Source organism: Carettochelys insculpta, chromosome 29 (assembly GCF_033958435.1).
Source record: "Carettochelys insculpta isolate YL-2023 chromosome 29, ASM3395843v1, whole genome shotgun sequence".
Lineage (NCBI taxonomy): Eukaryota > Metazoa > Chordata > Testudines > Carettochelyidae > Carettochelys > Carettochelys insculpta.
This window is the reverse complement of record NC_134165.1, coordinates 4,853,380-4,878,596: the sequence shown is the minus strand read 5'-3', so window position 1 is coordinate 4,878,596 and position 25,217 is coordinate 4,853,380. Positions and strand designations below refer to the sequence as shown.

The 25,217-nt window shown below is 63.1% G+C and overlaps 2 protein-coding genes across 3 annotated transcripts; one reads left to right on the top strand and one right to left on the bottom strand.

The window, feature by feature from the left end:
• The first annotated feature begins 434 nt into the window (after nucleotides 1-434).
• On the top strand, nucleotides 435-18,067 carry LOC142003399 (transitional endoplasmic reticulum ATPase-like). Of its 2 annotated transcripts, none has more exons than XM_074980318.1 (18): nucleotides 435-567; nucleotides 1,537-1,648; nucleotides 2,677-2,849; nucleotides 5,430-5,572; nucleotides 5,785-5,915; nucleotides 6,330-6,461; nucleotides 8,280-8,382; nucleotides 8,885-9,018; nucleotides 10,823-10,958; nucleotides 11,305-11,417; nucleotides 11,832-11,996; nucleotides 12,076-12,198; nucleotides 12,770-12,982; nucleotides 13,482-13,660; nucleotides 14,149-14,278; nucleotides 15,765-15,923; nucleotides 16,140-16,291; nucleotides 17,143-18,067. In XM_074980318.1, the coding sequence occupies exons 1-18, from the start codon at nucleotides 548-550 to the stop codon at nucleotides 17,261-17,263; spliced, it is 2,439 nt and encodes an 812-aa protein (XP_074836419.1). In that variant the 5' UTR covers nucleotides 435-547; the 3' UTR covers nucleotides 17,264-18,067. The 2 variants fall into 2 exon arrangements, with proteins under 2 accessions (XP_074836419.1, XP_074836420.1); XM_074980319.1 differs by lacking the exon at nucleotides 435-567 and adding an exon at nucleotides 984-1,128.
• Nucleotides 18,068-18,457: 390 nt separating this feature from the next.
• PTGER1 (prostaglandin E receptor 1) lies at nucleotides 18,458-23,195 on the bottom strand. Its single transcript, XM_074979986.1, has 3 exons — nucleotides 22,993-23,195; nucleotides 21,455-22,355; nucleotides 18,458-19,692 (listed from the first exon to the last, which is right to left on the bottom strand). Exons 2-3 carry the CDS (start codon nucleotides 22,316-22,318, stop codon nucleotides 19,441-19,443), a joined length of 1,116 nt encoding a protein of 371 aa, XP_074836087.1. The 5' UTR covers nucleotides 22,319-22,355; nucleotides 22,993-23,195; the 3' UTR covers nucleotides 18,458-19,440.
• Between the last annotated feature and the right edge of the window lie 2,022 nt (nucleotides 23,196-25,217).

Sequence of the window (25,217 nt, the reverse complement as noted above, 5' to 3'; positions counted from 1 at the left end):
CCTTTAAACTTTAGAGTGACCCCCCCCGCCCCCCTAACGCCCAGGTTAGCTGCTCTGGCGCAGAACCAGGAACCAACTGTGAGCAAAATACCCACCTGCCCCCACCATTCACTCTCCCCCTCACTGCACCCTCCCCCCAACACCCTGTACCACACCCCCTTCCCAAACACCCCCATACCACACCCCTTCCCATGTCCTCCCCATCCCCTCCCCCAAACACCCCCATACGACACCCCTTCCCCTCCCCTCCCCTGAACACCCCCCACACCACACCTCACCACGCCCCCCAATCTCACCTCTGCCCCCCAACGCCCCCGCCTCCCAGCTCTGGGATTCCTCAGGCCAAACGCCCTACCCCCCCGACCCCCCTCTCAGCCCCCCCCTTTGCTCCCAAGTGTCTTCGGTCACCCCCCGTCTGCCCCTCCCTGCGTGTCCGCCCCCGCCCGGGCGGGCTCCAGCCGGGGGCGGTCGCGGGCCGGGCCGGACACAGGCAGCAGCGGTCGGGCGGGCGCTACGGGACGGCCTGGGCGGGGGCAGCGCAGCCGAGATGCCGGGCCCGGGCGGGGAGTAAGTGGGGGCGCTCGGGGGCGCTGCACCCACCTGGGCCGGCGGCAGCGGGGGGCGCTGCTGCAACCCCTGCAGCTGGGGAGGAGGCCGCTCCGGGGGGGGAGGGGCAGGGAAAGTTTGGTCCGAACTTGCGGGGAGGGCCCCAAGAGGGGGGTTCCCGGGTTGTTGGGGCGGGGGCGGACACCAGGAGGGGGGGTCCCCGGGCTTTTGTTGTGGTGGGGGAGGGGCGCAGCGCGTGTCTATAACAGGCGATGATCCCAGGCCGCGGGATATTTATAGGGGAAGCTCTTGGCACCGGCGGGGGTGAAAGACGATCCCCGCCCCGCGCACGCACCCGGCCGGCGGGGCTGGCACAGGACAGCCCCTCCCCCAGGCGCCTGGCGGGGGGAGTTCCAGACCCCGAGCTCCCCCCGCAGCGCCGGACACAAACAGCTGCTGTGGCTGAGCCGGAACCGAACCTAGGGGCCGCCTGGGCTGGGCCGGGCCGGGCCGGGCCGGGCCGGGGCTGGCAGCGGGAGCAGGTCTCTTACCCTGGAGTGCCCAACCAGCCCCTCCCCCCAGGTGACAGATATAAGCTGGGACATCCTGCCCCCAGGGGCCTGCTGAGAAACCCCTCCCCTCCCCTCCCCTCCCCCATGCCTGCCCCCTCCACTTCCCCACCCCCAAGGGCTGGCTACAGGTTCCTCCCCCATTCCTAGGGCCTGGTGGAACCTCCCCGCCATACTAGGTCCCTCCCCTTCCAAATGCAAAGGGCTCTAGTATCCCCTGTGTCATCCTCCCCCCCAGAGACAGGGTCCCAGGCCCCCCTCAGCTCTGGGACTCCCCAGACCAGGCGGGGTTGGCAGCAGAAGGCCCCTCTGAGATTGACACTCCTCTCCCAACCCTCTGTCTCTGCTCTTCCCAGTCCGGGCGTGTGCGGCTGGGTCTGTTCCCTTGGGGGGACCCTTCTGACCCTTCTTCCCTCTGCAGTCCCAAGGAGGAGGATTATTCCACGGCCATCCTGCGGCAGAAGCATCGGCCCAACCGGCTCCTTGTGGATGAGGCAGTGAATGAGGACAACAGCATCGTCAGCCTGTCCCAGGTACAGCCCTGGGGGGATCCCACTGCCCAGCCAGCTGCCAGGAACACCCAAGCCCCTTCCCCTGCTGAGAGGTAGGGAAGGGGCTCCAGCTGCCCTGGGAGCTCGCTGCTGCACCTTGAGGTTCTCACTAGGTAGCCGGTTTGAATCTGGATTCCCCAGCTTGTTTTGCACCAGCTCTCTGAACTCTGGGAGAATCCTCCTCCTGGTAGCAGTACAGAGGCTAGGACTCATAGCTGGGCAGGCTGGGTTCCCAGCTGGAGAAGGGGAAGATTTGCGTACATACTGTGGCATCTATGTACATGCCCGTGTGATGGGGGGGGTGCCTGTGTGAGACTCAGGCTGGATGTGTGTGAGACAAGCAGAGCACCTCTCAGCGGCTAAGGATGACCCTGGGGCTATAACGTAGGCTGGCAGGTAACACCTCTGCCCTGAACAAAGAGGAGGGAGGAGCCGAGCTGGAGTTGATTCTGGGGGGCAGTGAGAAGCTGGAGGGGAGAGGGAGCTGGAAGGCAGCCAGCCTGGCGAGGGGGGAAGCTACACCCCAGGGGGCACCCCTCGGGCTCCTCTCCCCAGGGCGGGTTGGAATGACTATCTCTGACTGCTGCACTGACTCTTCTGTAAGAAACTGGGCCTCTGTCGCCTAATAAACTTCCTGTTCTACCTGCTGAGTGAGAGTCACTCCTGCCTGCGGCCGGGGTGCAGTGCATGGGGACCTTGGAACCCCATCACAGCCCGCCAACCCACGCACCATCTCGATTCACCCTACGTCCATCGTGTGCCCTGATGCACGCATGCATTCCCCATGTGCCCACGCTCGTTATTCACACGCTGAATGTGCACAGCCCACACATACACGTATTACCCCCATGCACACACATCGTGACACACCTGCTCCCAGCACATGGCCCCTGCTGTCTCACATCTGCACCTGTACCATCCATGCACTTCCCCCAGCCAGCCTTGCCATACGCACACACCATGCCCAGGCCCCGGTGCCCGTGGTCCATCGCAGCCCATCTCCATCGTAGACCAAGATGGAGGAGCTGCACCTGTTCCGGGGTGACACGGTGCTGCTGAAGGGGAAGAAGCGCCGGGAGACGGTCTGCATCGTCCTCACCGATGACTCCTGCCTCAGCGAGAAGATCCGTATGAACCGAGTCACCCGCAACAACCTCCGTGTGCGCTTGGGTGACGTGGTGAGGTGAGCGCTGGGTGGGCCCTTCCCCTCCAGCTCTGCCACTAAGCGGGGGTTGGCCTGCTCCAGGGAAACAGTGGGGTGCTCAGGGTTACGGGGCAGCCTCTGCTGTCCCTCCATTGGACAACCTATGGGTGTCCCCTGGAAATCCTGGCCCTGGCTTGGTGGAAGAAGGGTAACAAGAAGATGTTCTTAGTTAGGGTTAATAATAATAATTGGAGATACACATTTCCTGGAACTGGAAGGGACCTTGGGAGGTGATCTAGCCCAGTCCCCTGCTTTCTTGGCAGGGCTAAGCCCCCATCCCTGCCATCTATTTGCCCCCCTCAAGGATTGAGCTCACAACCCTCAGTTTAATAGGGCAATGCTCAAACCATTGAGCTATCCCTCCCCTGCAAGCCTGCTTAATGTAGGGGACTAGACTAGATGACCTCCTGAAGTCCCTTCCAGCCCTAGGATTCTAGGAGTCTATAAATATGTTAGAAGCAAGAGGAAGCCCAAGCACAGAGTAGGCCCACTACTCAGAGAGGAGGGAGAAACAGTAGCAGGAGACTTGAAATGGCAGAGGTGCTTAATGATTTCTTCGTTTTGGTCGTCACCAAGAAGTCTGATGCAGAAATGCCTAGCGTGGTGAATGCTAGTGGGAAGGGGGTAGGTTTAGGATAACATTTAAAAAGAACAAGTTAAAAATGACTTAGAAAAATTAGGTGTCTGCAAGTCACCAGGGCCTGATGAAGTGCATCCTAGAATACTCAAGGAGCTGATAGAGGAGGTATTGAAACCTTTAGCTCTTGTCTTTGAAAAGTCCTGGAAGTCAGGAGAGATTCCAGAAGACTGGAAAAGGGCAAACAGAGTGTCCATCTATAAAAAGGGGAAAAAGAACAACCCAGGTAGTCAGTTTAACTTCTGTGCCGAGAAAGATAATGGAGCAAGCAATTAAGGAATTCATCTGCAAACATCTGGAAGAGAATAAGGTGATAGGTGACAGCCAGCATGGACTTGCAAAGAACAAATCATGCCAGACCAATCGGATAGCTTTCTTTGACAGGGTAACAAGTCTTGTGGATGAGGGAGAAGCAGTGGATGTGGTATACCTAGACTTTACTAAGGCATTTGGTACAGTCTCACATGATCTCCTTATCAATAAACTAGGCAAATATAACTTAGATGGGGCTGCTGTAAGGTGGGTGCATAACTGGCCGGATAACCATTCTCAGAGAGTTATTAATGGTTTGCAATCACGCTGGAAGTCCATAACAAGTGGGGTTCCACAGGGGTCTGTTTTGGGACCAGTTCTATTCAATATCTTCACCAACAATTTAGATATTGGCATAGAGAGTACGCTTGTGAAGTTAGCAAATGATACCAAGCTGGGACGGGTTGCAACTACTTTGAAGGTAAAGGTCAGAATTCAAAATGATCTGGATAAACTGGAGAAATGTTCTGAAGAAAACAGGATGAAGTTTCATAAGGACAAATGCAAAGTACTCCACTTAGGAAGGAACAGTCAGCTTCACATATACAGAATGTGAAGGGACTCCCTTGGAAGAAGTACTGTGGAAAGGGATTTAGGGGTCATAGTGGACCACAAGCTAAATATGAGTCACCAGTGTGACGCTGTTGCAAAAAAACAGACAAAATTCTGGGACTCATTCACAGGGGTGTTGGGAGCAAGACATGAAAAATAATTCTTCCACTCTATTCAGCACTGATTAGGCCTCAGTTGGAGTATTGTGTCCAGTTCTGGGCTCCACATTTCAAGAAAGATGTGGAGAATTGGAGAAGGTCCAGAGAAGAGCAGCAAGAATGATTAAAGGTCTAGAGAACATGAGCTATGAGGGACAACTGAAAGAACTGGCCTTGTTTAGTTTAGAAATGAGAAGACTTAGAGGGGACATGACAACGGTTTTCAAGTACCTTAAAGAGGGTTACAAGGAGGAAGGAGAAAAATCACTCTCCTTGGCCTCTGAGGATGGGACAAGAAGCAATGGACTTAAACTGCAGCAAGGGAGGTTTAGGTTGGACATTAGGAAAAACTTCTTACCTGTCAGGGTGGTTAAACACTGGAATAAATTGTCTTGGGAGGTTGTGAAATCTGCACCACAGGAGATATTTAAGAGCAGGTTAGATAGACACGTATTGGGGATGGTCTAGATGGTGCTTGGCTCTGCCGTGAGGGCAGGGAACAGGACTTGATGACCTCTCTAGGTCCCTTCCAGTTCTGGTGTTCTATAAAGCAGTACTGTGCACCCAAGTTGGCAGCAGTGGATTCGGGGCTCAGCAGGGGGCACTGTGCTGCAGTGGCGTGGGTGCTCAGCAGGGGGCACTGTGGTGGAGTGGGCGCCCAGCAGGGGGTGCTGTGCTGCAGGGAGCAGGATGAGGGCCCAGTAGGGGGTGCTGTGCTGCAGGGAGCAGGATGAGGGCCCAGCAGGGGGTGCTGTGCTGCAGGGAGCAGGATGAGGGCCCAGCAGGGGGTGCTGTGCTGCAGGGAGTGGGAGCTCAGCAGGGGGCGCTCTGTCTGGCAGTCGGCACGGGGGAGGGGTGCTGAGCTGCAGGTGCCAGGCTCAGCTGGGCTCTGCCCTGCAGCATCCAGGCTTGCCCAGACGTGAAGTACGGGAAGCGGATCCACGTGCTGCCCATTGATGACACCATCGTTGGCCTGACCGGGAACCTCTTTGAGGTGTACTTGAAGCCCTACTTCCTGGAGGCCTATCGACCCGTGCACAAAGGTGAGCTGGGGCGGGAGGAGCCTGAGACTGAGCCCCCTCCCTTCCTGTGGGGGGCAGTGCGGGGCTGGCTGTCTTGTTCCGGGCGGGGGGGGGGGTTGTGTGATTGGAGGTGCCCCGCCTAGAGCGGGTCGGGCGGAGCTGCCCCTTACAGGAGGCTGGGTTGCCCCCGCCACCTGCCAGCTCAGTAATGATGTCTCCTCCCCCACCCCCAGGTGACATCTTCCTGGTGCGCGGCGGGATGCGGGCTGTGGAGTTCAAGGTTGTGGAGGTGGATCCGAGCCCCCACTGCATCGTCGCCCCCGACACCATCATCCACTGTGAGGGCGAGCCCATCAAGAGAGAGGTGGGTGCAGCCACTGGCCTGCTCCCTTCTGCGGGCCCCCCAGAGACTGCTGGATCCCGGGGGTTGGGCAGGGCCCATGGGGCTGTATCCGAGGGGAAGAGGGGAAGAGGGCTTGTGGGGCTGGATTCTGGTGGTGGGGGGAGCGGGCCTATGGGGCTGGATCCTGGGGGGCAGGGCCTGTGCAGCTGGATCCTTTGGGGATGGAGGGAGCAGGTCCTGTAGATCTGGACCGCAATGTGGGGCGGGGCCCATGGTGCTGCACTGGGAACGAGAGCAGGGCCCACGGTGCAGGGTGGATGGGGGCTGGGTGACGGGGGTGGTGCTATGGGTTTCAGGGTCTAGTCCCAGAGGCCAGGGCGTGGGTTTTGCTCCCAGTGTGGCTGTGGCCTCACCATGACCCCGGGTGACCCCCAGGACGAGGAGGAGAGCCTGAATGATGTGGGCTATGACGACATTGGTGGCTGCCGGAAACAGCTGGCTCAGATCAAGGAGATGGTGGAGCTGCCCCTGCGCCACCCAGCTCTCTTCAAAGCCATTGGCGTCAAGGTACCGCCATCCTGGCCAGGTGGGACGGCCTCACCCCGTGCCACGGCCCAGCAGCTCTCTCTCCCAGGGAATCCCTGCACAGGCAGCCCGTGCTCCTCCCCAGAGGCAGCTGCATCTTTGTGCCGGGTGAAGGATCCCTGTTTAATCTGCCCCAGCACTCCCCCTTCCATCAGAGCAAGGGGGTCAGGAGCTCTGCAGCAGTGCTGTGTCCATCAAGGTCTGTCACTCTGGAGCGGGTCCAGTGGACGGCAACCAAAATGATTAGGGGCTGGAGCACATGACTCACAAGGAGAGGCTGAGGGATTTGGACTTACTATAGCGCCTCGAGTTACACGAGGGCCGGGTTCCTGCAGACCCTCAAGTAACTGGGATTTTGTGCAAGTCAGGGGGTGGCTTTTTTCCCTGGCAGAACACACGTTCTGCGGCCGGGGAAGCAGCAGGAGCACCTGGAGCTCCTTTGGACAGGTAAGTACTGGGGTGTGGGAGCAGTTGGAGAGGGTTAAGCCAGGCCATGGGTTGGGGCCGTGGGGGGGCAGGGGGTTAAGCCTGGGGTGGGTTAGGGCTGCGGGGGGCGGGGATGAGCCATGCTTGGGTGGTGAGGCAGGCTGGAGTGGGGGGATTTGATCTGGGATGGAGAGGTTGAGCTGGAGCTGTGTGCAGGGGGTTTCAGCTGGGGCCGGGGGTGGTGAGCCACAGCCATGCCCGGACAGGGTTTGAACCAGGTTTGGGGGTGGTGAGCCAGAGCCAGGGGTGAGGGGGTGAGCTGAAACCATGTGCGGCTGGTGAGTGGGGCTGGGGTGGAGGTTGAACCAGGGCCACGCAGGGCCCAGGGAGTTGAACTGGGGTCAGGGGGAGTGGGATTTTGATTTGCACTTAACACATTGATGCAAGTCGAGCACCACTCAAAATCAGGCACTTGGAGGGTTTCCTGTATTTAGTTTGCAAAAGAGTGAAGGGGGATTTGATAGCAGCCTTCAGCTTCCTGAAGGGGGGCTCTAAAGAGGACGGAGAGAGGGTGTTCTCAGTAGTGAGGGATGGCAGAACAAGGAGTAATGGTCTCAAGTTACAGAGGTGGAGGTGGAGGTTGGATATTAGGAAAAACTCTTTCCCTAGGAGGGTGGTGAAGCCCTGAAATGTGTAACCGAGAGAAGTGGTGATAGACATATGAACCATGGAGATGTAGATATCTCATGGAGCTGGACGGGACCACTAGAGGTCATCAGGTCCAGGCCCCTGCACTCAGCAGGACCTGTCACCACCCTGACAGGTTTTTTTTTTTTTTTTTTAAATCTATAACCTGCCCCAGGTCCTCAACAGGCTCCATCAAGACTTGGACTCACAACCCTGTTAGGCCAATGCTCTAACCACTGAGATACCCAGTCCCCTCCATCCCCAGAGGTTTTTAAGTCCCGGCTTGACAAAGCCCTGGCTGGGAGGATTTAGTTGGGGTGGATCCTACTTAGGGGAGGGGGCTGGATTCGATGGCCTCCTGAGGTCCCTTCCAGCCCAAGGACTCTGGGATTTCCTCCCAGCCGTGAGGGCTGGCGGGATATGTCTCAGGGGAAGCTGCAGCCCTGACCCTGCAGTGCAGTATGACATGCTGGGATCCCAACGTCGGCCTGGAGGACGCAGGCCTCCATCTGGCCTGGGGTGTCTCCAAAGCTGTCTGAAGGGCCCCCCCTTTCCTCCCACCCAGGGCAGGGGCCCTTCTCCTGAGGTGTCCGAGCCATCTGCCCTGTCACCCAAGCCCCCAGGGAGGCTGCGCTGGGCTTTGGGTTGTTTGCCTCCTCTTGCCAACCGGGTCCTGTCCCCCCGCAGCCGCCGCGAGGCATCCTGCTGTACGGGCCGCCGGGCACCGGGAAAACACTGGTGGCTCGAGCCGTGGCCAACGAAACCGGCGCCTTCTTCTTCCTCATTAATGGTGAGGCGCGCCAGACTTGAGGGGCAGGGAGTGGGGAGCCCGTCCGTCCTGACAAGTGTCCATCCATCCCTCCCCGCACGTCCAGCCGTCCTTGTGTCCCCACGTGTCTGTCCATCTGTCCCCACACGTGTCTGTGTCTGTTTGTCCCCACCTGCACCCCTCCTGCTGCTCTGGTGTTTCTCATGTGCTGCCCTCCCTCTGTGCTGCCGCGTGGTGCTCTGCCAGGAGAGGGCTGGGGGCCGTCAGGGTTTCCCTTTGCCTTGGTGTTCTCCTATCCATGCACAGAACTGGGCAGCTGGCACACAGGCCCCTTTGTGCCCTGTGATTTTCATGGCTTTCTGACCCCTTGCTGTGGATTCTCTCCTGCCTGGAAGCATGTGGGTGGCTAGCTCCAGCCATGGCCCTGGCGGTCAGCGTCACTTCCTGTAGGTGCCACCCTGCACCCCCACCCCACAGGTAGCTACATCTCAGTGCCAGGCAAAGGACCTCTGTCTCCTCCCAGGTCCGGAGATCATGAGCAAGCTGGCAGGCGAGTCGGAGAGCAACCTGCGCAAAGCCTTCGAGGAGGCGGAGAAGAACGCGCCGGCCATCATCTTCATCGATGAGCTGGATGCCATTGCGCCCAAGAGGGAGAAGGTTAGATGGGGCCGGGGAATCCCAGCCCCCACATCCCACCCCAGACGCAGCTGCATTTCAGAGCCAGGGGATCCTGGCATTTGCAGCCCCTGCGTCCCACCCCAGAGGCAGCTGCATCTCAGAGCTGGGGGATCCTTGTTATAAACAGCCTTGGCACCCTACCCCAGAGGTGGCCGCATCTCTCGAGAGTCGTGCATGAATAATTTGCCAGGGGTAAATTTGCTGGAGAAAGTCAATACAAGTGTCACAGATCCACAGGCCCGCGGCTCTCACCTGGCTCTAAAACAGTCCCTGGGCAGAGCCCTTTGGTGTGTCATGCTTTGTTGGGGTCAGCCCTGCTGCTTCCCCATCTCCTGGCACCAAACCTCAGAACCTTCAGCACCCCCGGGTCCTGCCGCAAGTCCGCTTGGATCTGAGGCCTGGGGGAGAGTCGCACCCCCAACGGGAGAGATGCTCCTCAACTTCCTGATCCTGGAGCGAGGCCCAGCCAGTGGTGTGAGCGCAGGAGGGTTATTAGCGCACACAGCTCGGGAGAGCTGTAGTTAACGTGGGGGTGGAAAGGTCCAGCAAAGTCCGTCTGGGCCAGGCCTGAGCCCAGAGCCCTCGACTTATCTGTATTCGCCAGCCAGCAGCTTCTCCTGTTTCCAGCAGCCCCCACTTAATCGCTTCACTCCCCACACTCCACCCTTTCTCCTTCCTCCTGGGCAAACCTCACCTGGACTTCTCTGTCCTGGCCCCAGGGGGCGCTGTGCTGCTGGGTCCCTACCGTGGCTGTGCCCCTGCCTGCAGACACCCCAGCCTGGCCCCAGGGGGCGCTGTGCTGCTGGGTCGCTGCCCCTCTGCCCTGGCTGTGCCCGTCCCTGTACACACCCCAGCCTGGCCCCAGGGGGCGCTGTGCTGCTGGGTCCCTGCCCTGGCTGTGCCCCTCCCTGCACACACCCCAGCCTGGCCCCAGGGGGCGCTGTGCTGCTGGGTCGCTGCCCCTCTGCCCTGGCTGTGCCTGTCCCTGTACACACCCCAGCCTGGCCCCAGGGGGCGCTGTGCTGCTGGGTCCCTCCCCCTGCCCTGGCTGTGCCTGTCCTTGCACACACCCAGCCTGGCCCCAGGGGGCGCTGTGCTGCTGGGTCCCTGCCCTGGCTGTGCCTGTCCCTGCACACACCGCAGCCTGGCCCCAGGGGGCGCTGTGCTGCTGGGTCCCTGCCCCTCTGCCCTGGCTGTGCCTGTCCCTGTACACACCCCAGCCTGGCCCCAGGGGGCGCTGTGCTGCTGGGTCCCTGCCCTGGCTGTGCCTGTCCCTGTACACACCCCAGCCTGGCCCCAGGGGGCGCTGTGCTGCTGGGTCCCTGCCCTGGCTGTGCCCCTCCCTGCACACACCCCAACCTGGCCCCAGGGGGCGCTGTGCTGCTGGGTCCCTGCCCTGGCTGTGCCCCTCCCTGCACACACCCCAGCCTGGCCCCAGGGGGCGCTGTGCTGCTGGGTCTCTGCCCTGGCTGTGCCCCTCCCTGCACACACCCCAACCTGGCCCCAGGGGGCGCTGTGCTGCTGGGTCCCTGCCCTGGCTGTGCCCCTCCCTGCACACACCCCAGCCTGGCCCCAGGGGGCGCTGTGCTGCTGGGTCCTGCCCTGGCTGTGCCTGTCCCTGCAGACACCCCAGCCTGGCCCCAGGGGGCGCTGTGCTGCTGGGTCCCTGCCCCCGAGGTGCATGTTCACTGCCCAGGCCTACCCAAGCGGCACTGAATGTGGAGGCCGCTGGCCCTGGTGCTGGGCGTCTTCCCGCTCCCAGCCCAGCCCCTGCCCGTTGCAGACGCACGGCGAGGTGGAGCGCCGCATCGTGTCCCAGCTGCTGACGCTCATGGACGGCCTGAAGCAGCGCTCCCACGTCATCGTCATGGCCGCCACCAACCGACCCAACAGCGTCGACCCCGCCCTGCGCAGGTTTGGTAGGTGCCTGGGTGAGGGGCTGCGCTGGGGGCAGGGGGATGCCCTGGGGCCCTCGTTCTGGGAGGTGAGTAAATCCTGAACCAACAGGACCGGCTTCCCAGCTGCCCCATGGCCTGGCTCTAGCTGGGGATGGAACCCAGGAGTCCTGGCACCCACCCCCTGACCCTCTGCTCTCAGCCGATAGACCCCAGTCCCCTTCCAGAGCTGGGGATGGAACCCAGGAGTCCTGGCGCCCAGGGGTGTGTGCAGGGAGGGGCACAGCCAGGGCAGGGGGGCAGTGACCCTGCTCCTGGGCTGTGATGGCTCATTGCCTTGTGCTGACACCCCCCACCCTGCCTTCCCCAGGGCGTTTTGACCGCGAGATTGATATCGGGATCCCGGACTCGGTCGGGCGGCTGGAGATTTTGCAGATCCACACCAAGAACATGAAGTTGGCTGACGACGTGGATCTGGAGCGGGTGAGAGGGTGGGGTCAGCAGGAGCGCGGGGTTGGGTTTGGTGCATGGTTGGGGGTGTGTGGACTGGTGTGGGAGGGAGGGGGGTAACGTTCCCTGCAGTCTTTTCCCTGCATGTGTGGAATAATTTTACGTGCACCGAGGCCTGTGTGACAGTGCACCACCACCACCAGAAACACAAACCCTCGCTGTGGTGCTCTGCCAATCCGCTGAATCTCTCCTGAGCGGCTGCCCAAGGATCACTGGTAGAGGGTGTGTTGGGGAGCTCTGACCCCGCCCCTCTGGCTGGCCCCTCCCTCCATCCCCAGCTAAGCCCTCCCGCCCCCCGCGCTCCCATCCCCTGGCTGGCCCCTCCCCACTGCCGGCTGCTGCCCCTCCTTCCCTGTCTGCCTTGCGTCAGGCGCGCTGTGGCTGCAGGTGGCCAGTGAGACGCACGGACACGTGGGGGCAGACCTGGCGGCGCTGTGCTCCGAGGCAGCGCTCCAGGCCATCCGCAAGAAGATGAGCGTCATCGACCTGGAGGACGACACCATCGACGCCGACATCCTCAACGCCATGGCCGTCACCATGGATGACTTCCAGGTAACCAGGCAGCCCCTCCCCCGGCCCACCCTGGCCTGAGGCCACGCCCCTAATGCTCTCCTCCAACCCCCCCCCCCAGTGGGCTCTCAGCCAGAGCAACCCGTCAGCGCTGCGGGAGACGGTGGTGGAGGTGCCCCAGGTCTGCTGGGAGGACATTGGGGGGCTGCAGGAGGTGAAGCGAGAGCTGCAGGAGCTGGTGCAGGTAAGTGGGAAGCTGCACTAGCCTTGTGGGAGCTAAGCAAGGCTCTGCCCCATGGGGGTTTGGATGGGATCCCCCCCAAGGGCTCGCCCAGAATGGAAAGCACTCTCCCTACCCAGTGCCTTGCCAGTGCACCAGTGGGGTGCTGCAGGGAGCGGGGTGGGGGCCCAGCAGGGGGCGCTGTGCTGCAGGGAGTGGGGTGGGAGCCCAGCAGGGGGCGCTGTGCTGCAGGGAGCAGCGTGGGGGCTCAGGAGAGGGCGCTGTACTGTGGGGAGCGGGGTGTGAGCCCAGCAGGGTGGGCTGTGCTGTGGGGAGCGGGGTGGGAGCCCATCAGGGGGCGCTGTGCTGCGGGGAGTGGGGTGGGGGCCCAGCAGGGTGGGCTGTGCTGTGGGGAGCGGGGTGGGGGCTCAGGAGGGGGCGCTGTGCTACAGGGAGCAGGGTGGGGGCCCAGCAGGGGGCACTGTGCCAATGGGACAGGGAGGGGGTGCAGTAGGGTGCACCACCACAGTCTAACAAAGGGAGGAGGTGGCTGGCTTTCCGACCCACCCACCCCGTCTCTGGCTGTCACCCCCAGTTCCCGGTAGAGTACCCGGACAAGTTCCTGAAGTTCGGCATGACGCCGTCCCGCGGTGTGCTGTTCTATGGGCCGCCTGGCTGCGGCAAGACCCTGCTGGCCAAGGCCATCGCCAATGAGTGCCAGGCCAACTTCGTCTCCATCAAGGGCCCCGAGCTGCTCACCATGTGGTTTGGGGAGTCTGAGGCCAACGTGCGCGACGTCTTTGACAAGGTGGGTGGGGCATGGAGCCCTGGCTTGCCTGGGCCTTGGGGACTCCCTTCCCCCTCCCCTGGGCCTTTGGGGTCCACCCTTCCCCCACCAACCTGGCTGGGCTTTAGGGACCCCCCCCACCCATTCAGCCAAGCTTTGAGGTCTCCCACCCTGCCTGGTTGAGCCTTGGGATCCGCTCACCTAGTCAGCCAAATCTTGGGGTGTTGAACAATCGAGGGGGCTCTCTACTGCTCTTGCCCATCAGCCCTGGCTGTAGGGTCACTACCCCACCCCCTGCCAAAGAAGTGCAGGTCTGGGAGGATTCCTGCTAACTGGGGGTGGGGAGCTGCCTGGGGCCCCAGCCTGACCCAGCAGCCTGGGCACTCATGTGCCAGCACTGCTCTGCCCGCATGCCCAACCCCGGCGCTGCAGGTCCCCCCTCCCATCCTGTCCCCCGCCAGGTGTTCCCCTCAAGCGCCAGCCCCCTGACTGTCTTCACTCGGGTCTCCCCCTCCCCCAGGCTCGCCAGGCCGCTCCCTGCATCCTCTTCTTTGACGAGCTGGACTCCATTGCCAAGGCGCGGGGCGGTGGCGCAGGGGACGGCGGGGGGGCCGCTGACCGCGTCATCAACCAGATCCTCACCGAGATGGACGGCATGACCAACAAGAAGACCGTCTTCATCATAGGGGCCACCAACAGGTGAGGACCCCCCACACCCCTCCGGGACACACACACACCCCCCAGGTCCAGCTCAGTGGGGGCGCTGCTGGGGCAGGACAAGCCCCTCTGTGCGCTCCTGCCCTGGCACAGGGGGTGCGGGGACTTCCTGGGAGCAGGGGTGGGACAAGCCTCCTGAGAGCAAGGGGGCAGGGCCGGGCTCTGGGGGGTAGGGGTGGGGCCAGACCTTAGTGGGACCAGGCAGGCTCTGTGGGATGGGGAGTGTCCCTGGGGGCAGGAGATGGGCAGGGCCCCTTGGGCTGGAGATGAGCAAGCTCTGTGGGGATGTGAGGGTCCCTGGGAGCAAGGGGTGGGACAGGCTCCTGGGGGCAGGGCAGGCCCTTTGCAGGAGACAGGATCCTCCAGGGCCAGAGGAGGCCAGTGGTAGAGGTGGGAGTTTGGAGGGGGCTGCCCCCTACCTGGGACAGGTGCCAGTTAGGGGCTGAGACCAGGCCTTCCCCCATCCCCAGGCCAGACATCATCGACCCGGCCATCCTGCGCCCTGGGCGGCTGGACCAGCTCATCTACATCCCGCTGCCCGATGACGCCTCCCGTGCAGCCATCCTGAGCGCCAACCTGCGCAAGTCCCCCGTGGCCCAGGTGAGAGAGCCGGCCTGCACCCGTGCCCCCCCCACCCCCGCAACCTCCTTCCCAGCCTTGCTGCACCTGTTCACCTTTGTCCCCTCCACTCCAGCCTCCTACCGCTGCAGCTGGGCCACCTCGTCAGCATTGGACCTGAGATTTGCAATCATTAGTTCTGTAAATCCCCAACTCCTGGACTCACGGGAATACTGGGAATCTCAGTTTATGTGTTGGCCCGGAAAAAGCTTTTGTGCTCTTGGGGCTGCAGAGAGGAGCTGGGAAATGTGAGCCCAGAGGCAAAGGGCGAGAGTGCAGCTTGTGGAGCTGTTTTTAACTGTTTTTTTAAGGTCAGTCTTTCCCCCCAGCGCTGGTGTGTGGCATTTCAGTGGTTGGAGTTGGAATGCGGGGGCGGAGTCCCCCTGCCCCTCGGCAGAACGCTCATGGGACAGCGTATGTGTACAGCCGCCCCAAGGGAATCCTGTGTTTGTGTCACCACCTGTAGGCAGCTTGGGGGTGTGTCTGTGTGTCCCGCACCACCTCAAGGCAGCTCAAGTGTGTGTCTCAACACACAGTCTTTGTGCCCCCAGCCCATGGTAGCTCCCAGGCACGCCCTTGGGTGCACTGAGGCGGAGCTGCTCATCCACAAATACACCCCCCAGAGGCCACAGGGGAGATCCTGCACAGGGGTTAGATGGTGTCAGTCTGGTCTAAACATGTTTGAGCTGGTGAGGCAGCTCCAGATTCCCAGGCGAGGGACCCCACTGGCAAACTTCTACTAAAAATAATAATAAAAAAACTTTCACTTGCACCTAAATTGTCCCATAGAATTTATTTTTTTCCAGCAGAAATTAAAAAAAAAAAAAAAGCAAAGAATTTCAGTGAAAAAAATTACTTGTAGGAGGTTGCTGCAGTGTTTCATGGGAGTTGTAGTTCACCTCTCAAGGCTGGGCTCCATGGTCAGACTGCCTCTCCCCTCACACACCATGACAAGAGAAAGAGGTGCATCATGGGACATGACATCTGGCCGGAAAGTTTAGTCTATAGCATAGACTGGGAACGTGAGATTACAGAACTACACCTCCCATGATGCACCATTGTTTCTGCTCTTGATGAGTTATACTGCTTCATGGTAGGCTGTGGCATGGTGCATCATGGGAGACATAGTCTGCTGAGGAAGCCTGGTCCATAGAGGCGAATGGGTGTAGTTACCCAAGTACAAGCCCCATGAGACGTGGAGGTGACATTTCCGAATCAAAATGTTTGTTTTTTGACAAAGAAGCCAAATTTTCTGCTGGAATTGGAGGCTCCAGAGTGGAATTGTCCAAATCCTGATCCTCAGAAAAGGGTTTTGAGGGAAGGGTTTGATCCGCCTTGGGCTGAGGCCAGGAATGGCTGCCCTGCCCCATTCTCAGCCTGACTGTTTTCCCTGGTCTTCTGGACTCTGCCCCCTGATGATGGTCTCCGCCCTGGCCCCGCTGGGCTGTGTCTCTCCCCCCTCCCGCAGGACGTGGACCTGAACTACCTGGCCAAGATCACCCATGGGTTCTCGGGTGCCGACCTGACCGAGATCTGCCAGCGCGCCTGCAAGCTCGCCATCCGCGAGGCCATCGAGATGGAGATCAAGATGGAGCGGGAACGCCAGCATCACCCAGAAGCTGTCATGGTAGGGGGGGAGTGGGGGGGGCAAACCCTTCCCCGCTGCAAGGCGTTGGCGGGGCTTGAACCCCCGGCTCTGTGACGGTGCCACACAGCCTGAGCTCCCCCTTTGCTGGGGTCCCCGAGGCCTTGGCCTCTGCCCCAGAGTTCCCCCACCGGCCCTTGTTTGGCCCTGGGAGCCCGGCCCTGGGCTGGCTGGGGGTGACCACGTTGACCCCGGCAGGAGGACGACTACGACCCGGTGCCCGAGATCCGGCGGGATCACTTCGAGGAGGCGATGCGCTTCGCCCGCCGCTCCGTCAGCGACAACGACATCCGCAAGTACGAGATGTTCTCCCAGACGCTGCAGCAGAGCCGTGGCTTCGGCAACTTCAGGTAGGGGCAGCCCCTGCCCCCCCCCACCCCCACCATGGGGATCTGCCCCCAGCCCTCACCCCATCCCGGGGGATCCCCCCCCCGCCCCCAGCTCTGCTTTCACCCCATAGGATCCCCCGCCCGCCCCCAGCCCTGGCGCCATCCCGGGGGATCCCTCGCCCACCCCCAGCTCTGCTTTCACCCCATAGGATCCCCCGCCCTCCCCCAGCCCTCGCCCCATCCCGGGGGATCCCTCGCCCACTCCCAGCTCTGCTTTCACCCCATAGGATCCCCCGCCCGCCCCCAGCCCTGGCGCCATCCCGGGGGATCCCCCGCCCGCCCCCAGCCCTCGCCCCATCCCGGTGGATCCCCCGCCCGCCCCCAGCCCTGCTTTCACCCCATTGGATCCCCTGCTTGCCCCCATCCCGGGGGATCCCCCTCCTGCCCCCAGCCTTACTCTCGCCCCATAGGTTACCCTGCCTGCCCCCAGCCCTACTGTCACCCCATAGGATACCCTGCCTGCCCTCAGCCCTGGCCCCATCCCGGGGGCACCCCTGCTCACCCCCAGCCCTGCTCTCACCCCGTAGGATGCTCTGGCCCCATCCCTGGGGATCCCCCAGCCCTGCCTCCATCTCTGGAATCTGCTGTGCCCCCAGCCTCACGCCCACCTTCCCCAGGACCAGCTCAGCTTCCATCTCTGCCCTCAGCCCCTGGACCCTCTGCCCGGCCTTCCTGCCCCAGAGCCCTCCCCACTGGGGCGCACTCAGTCCTGGGAAGAATGACCAGCACAGGGTGACCCCAAGGCTGTACCTGTGCCAATGGCGGAGCTCTGGGGCCCCTCCCCTTGAGCAAGACCCGCTCTCTCCCGACAGGTTCCCAGCAGGGAAGCAGAGTGGGGACGGGGGGGACGGCGGTGCAGGTGGCTCCCGGGGAGGTGACAGCGGCCGGGGCAGCCTATTCCAGGAGGAAGGAGACGACGACCTCTACAACTGATGGGGGGGATCGCTGGCCCCACCCCCCTGCCCCACAGCACCCACTCCGCCCCTTGTGCCAGACAGCCCTGCCCGCCGCACTGGGGCACCTGGTACCGATGCGCCGACTCTGCCCCTTGCAATGGAAGCTCCAACCCCAGCACCAAAGAGCTCCGCCTTCACAGCCAGGAAGCCCCGCCCCTTATGCCAGAGAGCTCCTTCGCAGCCTCGCAGGCCGGTTGCGGTTCCCTGCATGACCCTGTTGCTCTCCATTGTGTTCTTGTGTGTGGTGAGAAAACCAGCTGTCCACCCCCGCCCCCATTCACGGGACTTCGGGTTCCCGCTGCCCCCCCCCACCCCCCAGGAGTGATGGCCCTGCCCAGCCATGTGGCTCCTCCCAGCCGCTGGGTTGGACATCTCCAGACACTGCATGTGCCAGCCACAAGGGAGGAGCGATGCCCAGCCCTGCCCCAGCCAGCTGGGTTGTGTCTTTGGCCCTGTGGCCCAGCTGGGCCAGGTGGGGGCACGACCCCCCCCCCAAACCCCACTACCGGGGGGGCAGTTCCAACCGGGGTAAGCCTGAATTGCCCTGGCACCTGGACACCAGCCTGCCTGTGATGCCAGCTTGGGCCCCCCCAGCCCCTCTCTCCTGCAGCCCTAGAGCTGGGGATAACTACACAGGCCAAATGGCTCAGTGGGGGGTGCACCAGATGAGGTCCTGCCTGCAGGAGCCAGCTGTGTGCATGTGCCCATCCAAGTCGGGCAGGGGGGCGTAATGGCTGGCACTAGTAAAGACCTGGATTCTGGCAGCTGTGTGAGCTGTGGACTTGTCTGAGCCTGTATGTATGTCCAGGGTCCCATGTGCAGGAAAACTGGGGAGAAGGACATGGGGCCTGGCCCCACTAGGGGTGTGGCTCTGATCCAGCCTCAGCCCAGGGGACTGGCTGGCTCAGGGGAAGGGCTGGGAATGGGACATGGGGCCTGGCCAGGGCCTGGCTGGCCAGTGTGGGGCAGCTGTGGTGGTTGAGCCTGAGTATTAGACCTACCTACTGAGCTGGTGGGAGCTGCCAGCTGGGGGGAGTTTGCAGGGGCTCTGCCCAGTTCCCAGTGGCTTTGGGGTCAGTGCTGGAGTGGGGCTCCCCAGGCTGGGGCCGTGGGGCTTGCGGGCTGCCAGTCAGGAAGGGAGAGACGGACCCACAGGCACTAGGGCGGTCAGTAAAAGCTCTTTATTGCAGAGAGCCCCAGCACTGCCCTGTGGGCCGGCCCCTGGGCAGGCTGGGAAATGAATGCCCAGCTTGGGACCAGTGTCCCCCACTCCAGGTGTCCCCTAGGGGTTCACTCCTGACCCCCTCTCTACCTGCCTCCACACCCCATGTGCTGGAGCTCTGCAGGCGGCTGGCCCCAGGCAAGGCCTGGGGAGGGGAGCAGTACAGGGTGGGGCAGTAACAGAATGGGTGGGGACATAACCCCAGCTCCTTGGGGGCAGGAGCAGAGCTCCTCCCACATACCTTTCCCTCACCCCCATTTCACCGTGAGCTTATTCCAGCTGCCCCCACCAAATACTGGGGGCTCAGCCAGGCCCAGGAGAGGGGAAGCTGAGTCCTGAACAGAGACCAGGCTGTGGGCACTCAGTGCATAGCCTGGGGCGATGCTGCCACCTTGGGGGCTGTTTATACAGGGAGCCATAGCCTGGCACTGAGGTGCGGCCACCTCTGAGGTGGAGCATGGCAGCTTTCTCACAGCCACATCCCAACACTGCCCACACAGGAGGTAGGACAAGTTCCTTCCCGGGGAATGAGGGAGGCAGAAGGGATTCAGCCAGGGCAGCAGGATGCCCCAGCAGCTGAGTCCTGACAGCCTGGTGCCATCATGGCCTTTAGCGGTGCCTCAGTTTCCCCAGATATTAACCAGGCCTGGTTCAATAACCTGCCTCCCGAGGCAGCCGCAAAGTCACTGTTTGCTAAGTGGGGGCTGGCAGAACCCGAGCGTCCAGATGCTTGAGCGGATGGCATAACCACTAGCCCCTACTGCCTCTGTGGCCAGGCCCTCTTGGCGCAGCCCTGCAGACGAAGCAGGTTTCCATTTGTATCTGGGTCCATCAGCTGTCCCAGTCCCGTCAGCCGTCCCTCTGCGTGTCTGGTGGGCGCTGGCGCCAGGGCCCTGCAGCGGCCCGAGGGTGGGTCTTGGCCAGCCGGGCCCCTAGAGGCGCCCGACCATGCTGCGCTCGGAGCTCTGGAAGGAGCTCACCTCCCAGCGCTCGAAGCGGCTGCCCTTGCTCGTGGGCTGGCGGCGCAGCGCCCCGCACAGCTTCCTCAGCACCGCCCGGCGCAGCAGGATGTAAACCCAGGGGTCCAGGATCTGGTTCCAGGAAGCCAGGCGCACGCCCAGGAACAGCAGGTGCTTGTAGCTGAGTGAGCCTGGCCGGTCGCCCATTGCCAGCACCACGAAGATCTGTGGGGGGGAGAGAGGGCGGGAGGTGGCCTTGAAGAGGGGGGCAATTGCTTGGGGAGGGGGGATTTGTTCTGCGGCCCCCTCCCTCCTGTCTGGGACTGACCTGCCAGTCACACCCCCCCACAGGCCCCTCCCCCAGCCTCATTCGCCCATTGAGGCCCCTGCAGTCCAAGCCCCCGGGTCTCCCCAGCAGCCCCCCCCCCCGGCGTCTAATCCACCTTCCCCCCGACCGCCCACCCAGTTTGGGGTCCCTGCAGCGCGCACAGCTGGTGCCAGCCATGGCTGCGCCGTTACCGGCCCTCGGCCACACGAGGGCGCTGCCGCATCAACCTAAGTCCGCCTCCCCCACCGCACCCATCAGCTGCCCAGCTACACGTGCCCGGCCTCCAGCCCGCCCCGAGGCCGGGGGTGGGGGCGCACCAAGGGGCGATGCCTGGCCGGGTGGGGGCCCTCCGGGGGAGAGGGATCAGGGTGGTGCTGACCAGGGGCTTCTGCCTCACCTGAGGGCCCACCACCACCCAGCCCCACCAGTGCCAGCGCCCAGCTATCTAGGGCAGCTAGTGGGGCAGACTGGCATGAGAAAAGCCTTGTACCCACAATGCACCCTGTCCCTCCATGGACACCCCCCGCCCCAAGCCTGCACTTTTGGGGAACCCTCCTATTGCACCCTGTCCCTCCAAGGAACCCGCCCTCAGGAACCCCCCACTGCCACCCTGCACCCCTGGGGAGCCCCCATATACTGCACCCTGGCCCTGCAGGGACCCCACTGCAACCCTGCAACCATGAGGAGCCCCCCATACATTACACCCTGTCCCTCCATGGATACCCCCCCAACCCTGCACTTATGGGGAACCCCCCCACTGCACCCTGTCCCTGCAAGGACCCTTCAAACCCTGCACCCATGGGGAACCCCCCCACCATACACTGCAGCCTGACCCTGAAGGGAACCCTCCAACCCTGAAACCACTGGGAGCCTCCATTCTCCCATGAACCAAAATCCTGCACCCTAGGGGGAGCCCCATTCTCTCACAGACCCACCAACCCCTGTGCCTATTGGGAACCCCCATTGCACCATGTCTGTTCAGGTAGCCCTTCACCCTGAACCCTGAGAGCCCCCCCAAGTTCCATGCCCATGGTGGGGGACCCCCACTGCACTCCACCCCCCCCAAAATCTCCCATCCTGGCCCCTCAGGGATCTCCCCCCAAATCGCACACCCATGGAGAACCTCCCCAAATGTCATAGGTAAACCACCAAACACCCAAACAGAACCCCACATACAACCCCCCTGTCCCCCTGCAGGCAAAGTAGGGCTGGAAGGGACCTCAGGAGGTCATCAAATCCAGCCCCCTGCCCCAAGCAGGACCACCCCCCAGCTAAATCCTCCCAGCCAGGACCTTGTCAAGCCGGGACTTAAAAACCTCCAGAGCTGCTGATCCCACCGGCTCTCCAGGGCTACATCTACACTTGGGTAAAACTGGAAAGGGCCGTGCTAATGGCCAGCTCGAAGGATTCTAATAAGGCACTGAAATGAATATTCAGCACCTCATTAGCATGCTTCCGGCCGTGAGGGCCGTGGTTTGCTCACACGCAGCTCGTCTCCATGGGGGTCCTTTTCAAAAGGACCCTGCAAACCTCAAAATCCCCCTATTCCTATCAGCTGGTCAGACCCCTCTGAACCCTGAACCCCCAACCCTGCAGCCGTGGGACATTGCTGCCCTTGGCCCTGCCGGGACTCCCAGCCCAGCCCAGCCCCTCACTCACCAGGATGGGGCTCCAGCAGATGCAGGAGACGACCATGATGCCCACCAGCTGCACCACCATCTCGATGTCATGGGCCTTGGCCTTCCGCTGCCCACATTTGCGCTGGGCCCGTAGCCGAGCCCGCAGCAGGCTGAGCCCGCTCAGGGTGTTGCAGAACAAGGCAGCCAGCAGGGAGGCCAGGCCCAGCAGGGAGAAGAGCAAGGCAAAGGTCACCTCAGGCCAGCCCTCCGCCGGCTGCACCTTGATGAAGCACCAGGTGCCTGGGTACTGCATGGTGTAGCTCCCGAAGCTGAAGATGGGCAGCAGGGCGATGCCCAGGGCGGAAGCCCAGAGCCCCAGCAGGGTGAGCTTGGTCCGCAGCGAGGTGACCAGCGAGGCGTGGAGCAGGGGGCGCGTCACCCCCACGCAGCGCTCCACTGCCATGACACAGCCCAGGAAGAGCGGGCACAGGCCGAAGAAGACCATGCAGGCGCCGAAGAACTGGCAGATGGCCCCGGTGCTGTCCATGGCCTCCCAGTTGAGGCGGGTGGCGTAGAGCCGCAGCACGAAGGCGCCCGGGATGACGTGTCCAGCGAAGTCCGTGATGACCAGGCTGCTGGCGAAGAGCAGGAAGGTGGCCTTGGAGCGGCGCCGGAAGCGGGCGTAGGACTGCGCCAGGATGGCCAGGGCCACCACATTGGAGACGGCGCCCAGCGTCATGGAGAAGATGGGCAGGGCCGGCGAGGGTCGGCGCAGCTCCAGTGGCTCCGCCTGGCCCCCCGACGAGTTACCCAGGTGCAAGCTGCCCATGGGTGCCTGGGGGGGAGCCCCGGGGCTGCTGGGCCCCCCCGGCAGGGAGGCGTTGAGTGGGTGGCAGGTGAACATCTCAGCAGCGGCTGCAGCTGGCTCCAGCCATGGGCACCTGGAGGAGGGGGAGGGCAGTGACACTGTGCCCCAGCAATGCCCCCTGCGGCCGGCACAGCAAGGGAGGAGGCGCTGCTGGTCCCAGAGGGAGCTGAGAGCCTCAGTTCCCTCCCCTCCCCCCGCCTGCTGAGCTGGGGCAGAAATCTGGGGGGCGGGATGTGCAATCCGGGCTGCTTTGCAGGCACTGGGGGGGTCCAAGGCAGCCGGGGAGATCCGGGCCTGCGGTCTCGGGTCAGGGCCCCCTGCGGACCGGCCCCTGCTGCCGCCCCAGCCCCCAGGAACGGAGACATCTCGGGAGACACCCCGGCACTGGGAGCCGGGACTAGATGGAGCCCAGGGGTGACTCTGAGGGGAGCAGAGAGAGGTGAACCCAGGCGTCCTGACTCCCAGCCCCCCTCATCCCGATTCCCCGCCCCCAGCTGGGGGACGGACCCAGGAGTCCTGGAGCGCACCAACCCCACTGCCCCCCGAGCCCTGCAAAGCGCAGACCGGCGCTCAGCACCGAGCCCCGCTCGGGACGGGGCGGGGAGGGCGGTTCTGTTTCATTCACCCCCCGGGGCCGGACCCCCGGGCACCCCTCCCCTCCCCCCTGGCACTGCCCCGGAGAAGGCCCAGTGGGGCCCGCGCCCCCTTACCGTGCTCAGGGGCTCCCCCGGCGCCCCAACCCAGCGGCCGGCTTGCTCCGGGCGCCCCGTCCCGGCTGCGAACGAGGCAGAGACGGAGCCGCCCCGGCCGAAGGACCAACGCCCGTGGGGGGCCGCAGGGCTAAGGACCCCCTGGGAGCCCCTCGGCAGCCGCCGTCCCCGCTGGGGCGAGTCCCAGCCCCGGGCGCCGCCGCTGCCCGCCGCGCTGCGCTGTGCCTCCCCGGCCGGCCGTGCACACAGAGCGGAGCGCTGCTCCGGAGTGCCCCCTTGCGCAGGCCCGCTCCGGCCGCGGGGGGGGCTGGCGCCGCGTCGCCGCCAGGGGGCGCCCCGGGCCCTGCAGGGAAGGGGGCGCCGTGGCTGGTTCAGAGCAGCGCGCCCCCGCCGGGCTAGGGAGACCCCTGCTGCGGCGCGGCTGCAGGGCACCCCCAGCGTCTTGGCTGGCCGGTGCCAGCTGGGTCCTTCTGTCTTATCTGGGGCACCAGATCCTCCCCCATCTTCCCCCTGCAATGGGGCGCGACCCTTCTGGCACCCTGCCACTGTGCCCCATGCCCCCGGCCTAGGGCACGTCCCCTGTGCCACGCTGCACCTTGAACATGGCCTTCACCCCCGGGCCTGTGGACGCTGCAGGGGTGGAGGCCTACTGGGGAGATAGCTCCATTGTGATCTTGCAGAGCTCAGTGACCCCCCGAGTGTCCTGCCCAGCTGGGTGGGCTCTGCAGTGCAAAGAGGGGCAAGGACTCACCCACAGGCAGAGCGAGGAACTTGGGGTTCTGAACCTCAGTGGTCTACGCCCAATGCTGCCCTTCAACCCAGGCTGGGCTGGAGCCTTTGGCCTCACCCAGCCCCTGGAGGTCAGGGCTGCCTGGAGCTTGGTGCCTGGAGCCAGCTGGGTTGAAGGCTCTGCTCCTGGTGCAAGCTGCGGGCATTAGATGCCAAGGATGGTGCCTGGGGCCAGCCTGGTGGCCCTGCTATCTGCGGGAAGCTGGTTATCCCCAGGCTGGTTATTAAACTCTGCTGGGAGGCTACGTTCCAGGCTGGCCTGTTTGCATCCCTTCCCAGAGCTGAGTCCTGAGTGCCAATCTCCTGCTCTAACTACTACCCCCACTCCCTTACTAGGACTGGAGGTAGAACCCAGCAGCCCCTAAAAAGCCCCATTTTAGCCCCCTTTTAACTGAGTGATCCAGTCCCTGCTGATCGTTGTTTGCCACCAGCCCAGTGAGATCTGAGTGGCTCCAACCCTGATGGGTCCCTGGGCGCTGATGCTCTGGGAGAACTGCAGATGCCAAAACCCCAGGCTGGCGGTTCCCAACCTTCTCCAGAGGGTGGCCTATCTGACAATTCAGTAAGACTTTGTGACCCAAGGCACAAAGGGGGGGGGCGTGTTCCTCCCCTGGGAAAATTTTTGTTTCTAAATCTGTTCCCGTTCCCACCCCCCGCCCCGCAGCTGCAAACCTCCCCCACCTGAGCTCCCCCACCGCCCCCCACTGCTCCTTTGCTAGGCCACCACCGTTGCCTCGGTGCAGCTCCCCCCTGCCCTCCTACTCCCTTCCCTGCCCTGCTGCACTGCAATGGACCTGGGAGCCAAAGGAGGGGTCAGGTGGCGGGGACGGCAGCATTCAGAGCAGCAAATGGCTCCTTACAGAGCCACGTGTGGCTCGGAGCCACCCTGCTGGTGAGCCTGAGGACATCTAATGGCGGCCTGTGTTTGGGTCAGGCCCCACAGGCGGGAATCCCTGCCCCAGGCTGTCTCTGTGCAAACTCTCACCTCTACCTGGGAAGATCCCACCAGAGCTCCCATCCTGCTGGCCCTTGGATCTGGACAGCCCCGGCGCTGGCCCAGAGACCCCCCACCCCAACGCCCTGTGTGCCACTGTGCTGCCTGGTGAGGTGACCGGCCCCAGGAAGAACTCACCAACAGGTACCTGTGAACAGGCCCAGCCTGGCCCCACAGCCCACTCTTCTCTGACCCCAGGGCGAGCCCCACCCCCCTTGCAACTCCTGCCTCACAGCCTCCCAAGTGCTCTGTCCCCAGGCCTCACCCTCCTCACAGCGCTGGACCCAGACCCCCCCTCACACATCTCCAGCCTCAATGCCAGCCTCACCCCCCACACACACCCCTCCGGCCCCAGGGCCAGCCCCACATAGCCAGGGCAAGCCCCACTCGGTACACATCTTTGGCTGCAGGGCCAGCCCCACAGCATCCCCGCCCCCAGGTG